A 10,944-nucleotide genomic window follows, 5' to 3' on the forward strand; every position below is an offset into this window, starting at 1 on the left:
AAGCACCCCCCAAGCCGCTGCCGCATCTCAGGCAGCCCAGGGGAGAGATCCAGAACTCGTACAGACGGGAGAGCTGAAGAACAGGGTCATAAAACGTGGTCCAGTTAAGCAAAAACTAGATGTTGAGCAGCCCGTAAGTACTGGAAGGCTGCATCTGTGGAACGCTGGAGAACGGGGCAGGGAGGATCTTGTCAATACAAATGGAAATAGGTTGAAATGAAAGAAAAAAACAAATGCAGACTGATCCTGGCTAGCAAAGCCTGTCTGTGTATGGAGTAATCCTCCCAAGGAAACCACTCTGCTTAAGGCAACCAAGATGGAGCAGGACACAGAGAGGAAGGGAGCTCTCAGCTTAGGCTCTTGTCAATATCGAGCTCCACCACCACCACTCCCAGGGGAGGAGGCATGCATGCACGCATCCATCCATCCTCCAAAAAACAGCAAAGCCTTACCTTGTGTTGTATATATTATATACATATATTTGAAATCACCAAGGAATCCCCAACACGCCTTTGAAAAAGTTAGTATCTGTCTGTCTATATCCCTGCTCAGTGCTCAGGCTAATCCCATCCTCTTAATTATCCTCCCAAGAACAAAATTCAGCGCACACTTATGTAATGCACAGGAGACGGCTTTATGATATGGAGGCACCCACTTGATGATAAGTTCTGTACAACACTACTGCGTTAGTCATCATCCTCACTTAGGGTTTTTACAGTAAGTGGTGTGCTCGTAAAAGAAGAAGGGTGTGTTTCCATTTAACCAGCAATACAGCACAGAAGCATTTCTAATGTGCTCCACTGGAAGACCGTCTGTTTCCTGGCTCAAGGGCAAACGGTTTATAAAAGTCCTCCCTACCTCCGAACTCTCCTTTTACAGTCTGCAACATCTCTTCACTCACCTTAGGATTCTATTAGGGACAGGTCACCTACTAAATTAATGCTAACATTAAAAAAGTAAAAACACTTCAATCATTAGCTCCATTAGCCTTCCAGCAAGAAAATGCACATCCAATCAAGCTGCAGGGTCTGAAATTTAATTACAAGTTTCACATCACACAAAAAGAAGGTTTGAGGCCACATTTTTAAAGTGAGGGCACCTCACAGAATATGTACATCTCTTATTTTGCATATAGGTTCCTATGTCTGCTTTGCTGCTTGGAGAGGTTTCCAAGATGCCTGCAGATGTAAAAGACTGCTGGCTGGAAAGAGGCTTGGATTAGACCACTCTTTTCTGAACTTGATGGAAAGGGTACAAAGACCTTCATGTGTTCCATATACAGAGCGAACAGCCACAGTTTAGGCATGTCAACAATGACCATGACCTCACCAGAAACATTTTTTTTGAACATTTTGCACTTTGCCTCTTGTATTACATCACCACCCAATACAGGCTATACAGTAGGCAGAGTAGCAGGCAGGATTTCAACCTCCTGAAACAGTGAGAAAAATACAGCCTTCATATCTTGGCTTGTGGATGAGTCAAGAATTAGGAATTTAAGAAGTTATGCAAGCAAGCACAAACTTTAGGTAAATAAATACTTAGCGACGGCCTCTCGGCACCAATGTGTGAGAATATACTTTCAACAGTTCAAACCCTGATGTTTTGACCATAATACCATGGACCACCTGTAGATGCCTACTACTACAGAAAGAAAATTCTTCTAAGCCACTAAGGGGCCTAGTAAAAAATCTGAGACGGTCACAGGTGTGATTTCATTAGAGGCACACACCTCTTATGGCTCCAACCCTCTCATGACATCAGGAGAGATGTTTTCATGAAATGAAAACATCATTTTTAGAATGGTGCAGGCCAAAGACATTTGGCCAGTTTGAAGGGGGCAGGAAAACCAAGCAGATGGATGATGGCACCAATTAAAATCACTGTACTTGTACTGAGTTGTATCAGCCAGCCAACATGATTAAACCTACAGTTCTAAGGAGAAGAGTTTAGCCATTGATTTAAAAAAAAAAAAAAAAAAAAAAAAATCAGGAAAACTACGTATTTTAGTCTCTTTCTTCTCCAGAAGGATCAAAAAAATCAAGCACAACCTTCTTAGTCCAGCTGTCAAAACAGAGCCTCCAACAGAGAAGGCCAACAAGTTTTGCTAGCTTACTCTGGAAACGGATAACAAGAAGAATTTCATGCTGATACAGACACAAAAATTTCCTTAAGTGACCTCTGGTATGCATAAGCAGTCAGAGATACTTCTTCACTGCATATGCTCTGAGCAAATGAAAGAAGAAAATGAGTTGCCTCCAGGAAGGCTTCTCTGGACTCCAGCTGTAAATGAGATTTGGGTATTTAGTGGAGCGTACAAAGCCAGAAGGACCTAGACAGAAAGCTGTGCAAGTGGCACAGATGATTTATAGGTTCACACAACTTTTCTCTCCCTGTTCTCATCTGCCTCATGATCCTACTGCAAGGAAAATTATAGCAGGACCCATTAGGTTTCTGAACCAGAGCTCACCACACTAGCACCCTCCTAAAATTTCAGGAGAGTTCTCACAAGCTCCCTAACTCAACCTCAATAGAGGTTGTAACAAAATGATGCATGAATCAGGTAAGCAAGTTTGGGGACTGGAGCGATTGGGTTACTGGGTGGTTTTTGTTGCTGGTTTCTCTCAGGGCTTTGAGTTTGGCAGGAGCCATACAGGAATATCCAAAAGTGGGTCCCTGGCACAGAGTGCCCAATGCATACCTTGACATGGTAGTGGGCATCAAGCAGGATGTTTGCAGGCTTGAGGTCCAGGTGGAGCAGCGGAGGGGACATGCAGTGCAGGAAGTTCATCCCTACAGCTGTCTCATGGATGATTCGGAAGCGCAATTCCCAGGGCAGAGGTTCAGAAGCCAGGAGTTTTTCCAGAGACCCCGTTTCCATGTATTCCATGACCAAGCCAACAGGCTCTTTACAGATGCCATAAACAGGAAGGATGTAGCGAAACTTTGCCATCTCCATCTTCCTGGCTTCTTCCAGTAACTCCATGCGCTCCCTGGATAGAAGAGAACAGAAGGTGAAGCATGGACTAGGTGTTTCTTCCCCCCCGAAATACGCACAAAACCTTTCTTATGAAAGTGAACACCACACTTGATCATCGCTTTCGTGACCACGCTACATCTCATCAGCCTGTACTCCAGGCAGATTTCCACCGTTCCTACCTTTGTGTTATGCTTCCAGTGGCAGGCAGCTCACAGCTGCTGAACCACAGACGAGCTGTACACTTCGACAGCACAAATATCCCCAGCGTAAAGCCCGTCTCCCCGCTTTGATGTTTATGCTGTGCTGTTCAGAACGAGGACGATACGTGTAGTGCCCACATTTACCCCTGCTGTAACTCCTTGGGCTAGTGTCATTAATTTTTTTGTGAGTCATAAGGCTGCATTAATCAGGAGCGAGCAGGGACGGCGTTGCTTCAGCCGCCATGCCGGCGCAGGCTGCCAGCGCACGGACCCAGGCCCTGGGAGAGGAAACCCCAGGACCCACCATTTAGGGGAGCAAGCTGCCTGCTATAGCTGAGGGGACCCAGCAAGAGCCTCCTTATCCTCAAAAACCCCAGACTTGGCAACTCCGATACTACGCTCGCTCGGCTCCAGCAGATGCCGAAAACTCCCGGCACACCATTTTTGGTGATGTAACAGTACCGGCGCCGGCACGTGTAATGAGCACCCCTGGGTTGTTTACGGGTCACTTTAGCCTGACCCCACAGGGCACGAAGTGTTACTCAGTCCAAGCTGCAGCCTCCCAGGTCAAGACCCTTAATTGCCATGCCCTCCTTCTGCACCTCACACACGGCCAACCTGCTGGGAGTCGCGTTCGCAAGAGGAAACAAGGGTCCTCTCCTCCGGCCAACTGTGTCCCTATAGAGGAGCACACCTGGTGGATGAAAAAAATCTTCAGTCTGTTAAAAGCTACATTATTAGTGATGATGGGCAGTACCCAGAGCAGCTTTGGGCCACAGGTAGCGATGCAGCATTGTTGCTGCCACCCACTGGTTCACAAAAGAGGACACAAGGAGGTCAGATAATATTGCCCAAACTTATTGACCCTCTCTTATTACACAACGGCTCTTGTAATGTACCCAAGGTGTGTACACTATCTATTGGAGAAAAGTACCCAAAGTAATAGGACAAAGTTTTAACACAGACCCCTGATAAACAGAGAGTCCTATTTTAAAAGACAAAAAGATTGCTTTGATGCTTCTCCACCCCATGCAGAACTTTTGAGACGACTGGCTCTCCTGGAAGACACCAGGGTTTAAATATAAAGCTCAGCGAGCATATCCACAGCGGCTGCAACAACTGATCAGAAGAAAGATGCTCATACCCTTTGGCAAGGCAGAAAGCTCTATCACCTGCTCCCTCTGCCAGTCTCTGAGAGCTGGAAAATATCTGGGGACCAATCCCGACCCAGTCACAGTTTGTGCCCTGTGCCATTAAGAAGTGATGCCAGTTACCACCGTGGAAGCCTCTGCCATGGCAGAGCTATCAGCTCAATCAAATTTTTTATTGTTTTTAAAATCCAAGGCCAACTAGAAGCACAGTCTGCTTCTAAAAAGAAAAACGCCGAGTCCAACGTTCGCACAGTGAAGTCTCCCCTTCCCGTATGTCCCCCCTCGCTGATGCCCGAGTGGCCCAGGGGACAGCACGCACCACCCACGCTGAAACACGGCCTGCAAGGGACCCTCGATGCTCCCACGTGGGAGCGATTTCAGGAGCCATCATTTAGCCCTTAGACTCCTCCGCATTAGGACGCTCCTGTGACCCCGTCCCCTTCCCCTCTGCTTCGCCTGCTGTGGGAAGCGCAGAGTGGATGTTCGCCCAGACAAGGTTGGGAACGCGTCTGCTGCCTGTTCCTAACCAGCTGTAGCAGCCTGCAATAGCCCGATGCAGTTAACATTTCAGGCTGGGGGCGAGCCTAGCCTAGCAAGAAGAAGCAGACCTATTTCAGAGGCAAGATCAGGCTGAAAAGTGGTTCAAGAGGGACATACGCACTGAAGAAGAAAAGAAAAAAAAAAGAAAAGATAAGGGAAATCTTTTCCCTCTATTAACCATGTTGGCTCCTGCTGCTCCCTACAGCAACTTTCTTGTGAAATAATTGCCTTTGTAGACAAGTACCCAGTTTGCTCTTTGGCACGCTGGAAGGGAGCGCCTATGAATAAGGCAACCAACTCCTTGCCCCCAAGCCACATGCATAGCCAGCAAAATTCACCAGGCTTCGGCGGGCTGAGCTCTGGAGTCAGGGATGTAAAATACCTGTCTGAGCCCTCCAAGGCAAGGCAAGAACCCAGCAACAGCTAAAGCCTAACAAGAACCACTAGACTCCCGGGGATGGGGTTCCAGGGCTAACGACAGCCTTAGAGATGATCACCAAAATCACAGGCATCAGCTGCTCAAAATGGAACATATTCCCCCATGAAGAGAGAATTTCTACTTTCAACAAAATAATAATAATAAAAAAAAAAGCTCCCTTTCTGCTTGGACCAGACCCAGTTATATGAATGAATTAACTGACTAATTAACAGGCAAATGCCCTTTATCTAATTTGCCTGTTTAATAAAACCCCCAACAAAGAACAATTGCCACCTTCAGCATCTTCCCATACCCACAGCCTTCAGAACTCAATCAGCCAGCGACCTGCTACAGCCGGGGAGACACGCCAGTTTTTAAATACTGTCACTTTTAGAAAACAGAAAAGGAAATAAGACAAAAGAAATAAAGAGAGCCAAAGTACAACTCGGTCATTAGCCAAGTGCTGGAGTGCACTTGCATTAATCTTATTAACACAGACAGGTCGTTAAAGCAAGATCTCCATCAGACGAAGATGAAAGGTCTTTCCTTTTCCCTTAGTGCCAGGTGTTGCTGGCACTCAGCACAGCCTTAGGTGTTCTCCATACACCCATCACCTCAATACACAAGTGCTAAAGCTGCCACAAAGGATGCTGTAGGTATCCTTCAAGTTCCCATTTAATAGATCAAAGTATGGGATGGGATGATTGCTGCTCAGTTACTCCTAGAGCTTAGAAATTACTCTGAACTATCACCAAGAAACACTTCCCTCCAAAGTGAAGGAAAAGAAAAGCCTCTTCTGAGGTTTCTCAGTCAAGAGGCGTGAGACTAGCCTCTCTTATAATAGTTTCTTATTTAACACCTACAAGATTAAAGAGTCAGAATTACCTTCTCTAAGCACCTTGGCTCCACTCCCCTTCCCCCCACTACTATATCCTAACATTATAGTGATAAAAATTAAAAAAGGAAAAGAAAAAGAAAAACCTTGCACACAGGGCAGCCAAGCTCATGTAAATCATGGGGTGCATACATTTTCCCCTATAATAGTATTAGGGGTCAGGGGCATGCACAGCAAGGGATCTAGCACTGGGTTTGGTGCCAAACAGTATCTTTGTCAGAGAAGAAGTCAATAACAGATCTCCCATTTTCAAAGCAATTAGAAGCATTACATGAATGAGGGACCACTGACATCCCTGAAACAGCTGTCTGCTTCTGCTCAAAGTCAGACCCCGACCAGATAGGGCTGCATTCTTCAGATTCTCCTGGAGAGACAAGGGCCTTACTCCTGCCCACCGCCTCACTCCCCAGGGCACAGCCCTTGTACCACAAACCCTGCCACAAGAACAGCAAGAATTATGACTACATCCACATTTGCATGCATCCAATCTTTATGCCCTAAAGATAACACTGTGTTATAAAAATACAACTTTAAACTCACAAGGCAGTCCTTGCAGTTTTATATTCCCCCACCACTACCACCACATTTCCCTAATGGAGTCTGAGACGGAGCAGTTTAAAGTTGCTCCAGAGAAACTCAAAAAGCCCTGAAAACCTGTAATGGGGCTGTTTCTGTGAACTACCTCCAGACATAGAGCAGCCAGGCTTCTCCCAGCCCAGGGGAGATCCAGCCCTGCACAGCCACGCTGCTCTCCAGCGGGGAATGCAAGTTACCTCTTTGCAAACTGCAGGCGGTGAAGATGGGGTCCACAAAAATACAACACCCTGCAGGTTTTTTTTTTTCAGTGACTCTTTCGTCTGCATCATGGCAGATGTTTAAGTGCATATTGTAACCTCTGCTCTGCAGGGTACATCTTTAATGACCTTCACAGTAATGATCCTCAGAGAAGAATGTAAGAGAAAAGAAAAAACACTGCACAGTCAGGACAGAGCATGTTTGGGGCAAGAAAAAAAAAAAAAAGAATAAAAGAGAAAGGAAAATCCTTTCTTTCAGGTTAACACAGATCTTAGCCCTGCTAACAGCCCTCTGCTGCATGGCTCTGGTACAAAGGGGTAACGGGCTAACCCGGACACCTAAGCTCACCCCTACTCTTTAAGAAGCACAAGCTGAGTTATTAAGTTCTACCCATACATCCAGAGGCTGCCAGAACAGACATTCATTCACCTTCGTTACCTAAATAAATACAGCATCTGCTAACAGCAAAGCACTTCTAAAACCTCCTGAATTTCTGAATTCTATTCCACAGCTAAGTGCAGGTCCTGCAGAGGGAGGTCCGTGTGGGTTTTGCTCATTTCCCACCCCCTACCCCCCAATCAAGAAAGCATACCTTTCCACCTCCACACCCTGTAGTCACCCCCACCGGCTAACATCTCCAGAGAAGAGTCCTGAAGAACCTCTCTGGGAACCGTTACGTCGTCCATACTCATTACAGCCTGCACGTTTAGGTTCAGCTGTAAGAAATCCACAAAGGCTTCCAGGTTGCTCTCTGAGCTCACCGCCCTTTTTCTCCAGACCATACTTCCATTCTGGCCAACGGGGGTAAGGAGAGAAGACCTTGCGTTCTCCACTGCAAGTCCTCGGGGGAGAGGCTCCTCCACCTTGCTGGCTCACATTCTCTTTTCTTCAGGCTTACATGGACCCTCCCCATCCTGAGAGCACCTTGAGTCGCGTGCGGGAAACGTGATCTCAGGAGACAGAAAGTGGGAGCAAATAAGGTGTTAGGAATGGAATCTGGCTCGATCGCCTGAGAGGGCTTGGGCTTCAAGGTAAAACCACTGCTGGCTGTACATTCAGTTTTTCTTCTGCTTGAGGCCACTTGGCTCTACGCTGCGATAATTGCCAAGGGAATTACTTCAAATCTCTCACTGTCTGCAGACACAGTACGAGAGACTGTACACAGAGCATTACCGCCACCAAGCCATTACAAACAGGGTTTTAATGTGGTACTAAATAAATAAATAAAATTTAAAAAGCCTCTCTGTGTTTTTACAGGTAATGTTTCTGATACCACTGGTAGTTCTTCTAACTCGGCTGCTTCACAGCGTTCCAAGAAACGGCCAGTCAAGTTAATCTCCGGGATTAACAATCTAATTACACAGGCTTGTTCCAACCTGCGAACTAAAGAGGTAGTGTTTTATTTTGTCTGTGCCCCCCACCCCACCACTGGAATGGCACAACTCGAGTGAGAAGTCTTTTTTTTTTTTTTTTTGGGGGGAGGGGGGAGAGAGGGGAGCAGCATTACTAGCTACCGAAAGGGCTTTGATAGAGCACCCTAAGAACCAAAAGAGAAGTATATACAAATTCAGTTTAGCTTTAATTCTGTGGAAACAGCCATTTCAACAGCCAGGGACACTCCAACTTCCAGTTAATGCTCTCCCTAAGCATTTGAAGCATAAATTCTGCAGTAAAACAAATAAATTGTTTCAAGGATTGGATTGTCAAAGTGAACCAGGAGTTGCAGGAACCCCACACCCCTCAAAGTTCCCAAATTCTGAAGGCATTTTTATGTACTGCACTGCACATTCATACGGTCTTTCCAGTATCTGCACAGCTCCTAGCCACTGAGCGACAGGCTTATTGAATATATTGAGATTTGGTAGCAGCCCTCAAAATTAATTGTTTATATTACAACAGGTGAGAGCATCCTTCTTCTCTCACTGAAAATTAACTTCTGAATAAATCTCTAAATGCATTCTGCAAATGAAAAGCGTAACAAATGTTCTAGCTCATTTTTAAGAGATGTTTTAGTTTTAACTGCAAAAATCAGTCAGCTATAATACAACTCTGATTAGGCCTCAGTAAGCATCAAGTCTGAAACCTACTTTGAAGTTCTAATGGTAGGAGGGCTCACAGGTTAACCCAATAAAACACCCTCAGCAACTTTTGAGGTCTTTTCCATGTTACTCACAGACAGCACAGTTGCCCTATGCATATATTAAACTCTCCCCTTTTAAACAAGGAATGTTTTTATCTTATTTACTATGCTACGCGAGCCATGCCTACGGCAAAGTCAGCAATTCAGGTAATGGGCAAGATGCCCCACTACCCTAATGATCTTGCAGAAGACGGGCCTACAAACATTTTCAATCCTGGCCCAACTTCTCTCCCTCCTCCTGCAGGAACCGCAACAAAAGAAACCTTTTGTGACCGAATCAACCCACATCTCAAAAAAAAAAAAAAAACAAACAACAAAGAGCTGCAGAATCAGCTCGTGAGTTGGCAGAGATCCCAGAGATCAAGGTGGAGCTAGAAAAGCTCCATGAATGCAACTTGGCCACATTCACCTCCCTCTGCGCACAGGCTGACCTGCTGGGAAATCACTGCCGTCCCTCAAAACAGAAAGATTCTTCTAAAGACGCATCTGAGAGCCTTCCTCTCCTAGGAAAGGAGAGCTGTACTCGACAGGCCCCCATCACACAGACACGGCGTGAGGACAGCGTAGCCGACCATCCTCCAGCACGGGCCACAGCTAGTTAGAGAGGGCAGGTGATCTGGAGGAGGTTCTCACCATGTGGCATCTTTACCAACAACACACAAGACGGCTCCGAACTGGACTACCCGGTGAGGACATATCCTGGGCAGAGGCAGGGAAAAGCGCTGGCCCTGAACTGAAGCTGGAGAACGCTATTTCCCAGCACCTCTCCTTTCAGCACCCACTCCTGAAAGGCGGCAGCACCTCAGCACCCCCCCAGCAGCACCTGCCACAAAGGGGAGTCACAACTAACACACCTGCAAATGCAAAATGCCAAACGCAGAATGCTACGGGGCTGGCTTTTCACCAGGCAGGGGGAGATGACTGACTGATCCCCGAGAAGACACACACCCCCCGAGGAATCCCATTCGGCATTCCCACCCCTGCAACTTCCCGCCCGGCCCTACCTTTCCCAAAAATCACAGAACGATACGGGGTTGGAAGGGACATCTTGGAGATCGTCTAGTCCAACCCTCGTCGACCACCTTCGGTGGGGCAGCTGGCCTTCACGCTTCCGCGCCAGCCAACACACGCACGACCAGGGGCAGGGCAAAAAAAAAAAAACCCACAAACCCCAATGCTTCCCTGAGTGGCAACCGGGGAATAAGCTAAAGACCTACCCTGCAGCCGAGCGGCGGCCCTTGCCCTTTCTCAGCGGCTTAAACGAGGGCTGGGCTACTAAGGGGGAGCCCTCAGTTGCCCCGCGGCTCCCCGGCTGCGCGTACGCGCAGCCGGGGAGCCGCGGGGCAACTGAGGGCTCCAGGATGCCTGGAGATAGGTCGCTCCCATGGGATGAGCCTCTTCCCACCCTCCCTCCCCTGTCCCGTCCCCCACCCCCTTACTTCTCATCCACATGCAGGCTGGGCGAGCACTTGATGGCGAGCCAGGTCTTCCAGTGGAGGTGCCGCACCTTGTACACCTGCCCGAAACCCCCCGAACCGATCTTCTCCCAGCTGCCGAACTCGCTCTCCTCGAAAGTTTTCAGTAGCCCCATGGCCCAGGGCGAGCCGGGCTCCCGCGCCATGCTGCCGCCGCTGCTACCGCCGCCGCCGCCGCCGGACTGACTGCTCCCTTCCCTCGGTCGTCGCCAGCCACCGCCCGACCGGCACCGGGGTGCGCAGCGCTGCCGCCGGCACCGCCCGCCCAGGTGAGTCAGGTGTGACGGAACGGGGGGGGGGGGGGGGGGGAAAGGGGGAGTGGCGTCACTTCCTGGGACGGGCCCGCCATC

At 48.0% G+C, this 10,944-nt stretch overlaps 1 protein-coding gene across 1 annotated transcript in view; it reads right to left on the reverse strand.

Annotated features, from left to right (window-relative positions):
- Positions 1–10,740, reverse strand: part of RIPK4 (receptor interacting serine/threonine kinase 4) — a 22,122-nt gene extending 11,382 nt beyond the window's left edge. The window contains exons 1-2 of the mRNA XM_074152420.1: positions 10,559–10,740; positions 2,702–2,993 (exon numbers count right to left, since the gene is read on the reverse strand). Of these exons, the coding sequence (XP_074008521.1) occupies positions 2,702–2,993; positions 10,559–10,740 (474 nt within the window). The remainder of the gene's footprint in view (positions 1–2,701; positions 2,994–10,558) is intronic.
- Positions 10,741–10,944: the final 204 nt, after the last annotated feature.

The sequence above is a fragment of the Numenius arquata genome, chromosome 1 (genome assembly GCF_964106895.1).
Source record: "Numenius arquata chromosome 1, bNumArq3.hap1.1, whole genome shotgun sequence".
In the NCBI taxonomy this organism is placed as follows: domain Eukaryota; kingdom Metazoa; phylum Chordata; class Aves; order Charadriiformes; family Scolopacidae; genus Numenius; species Numenius arquata.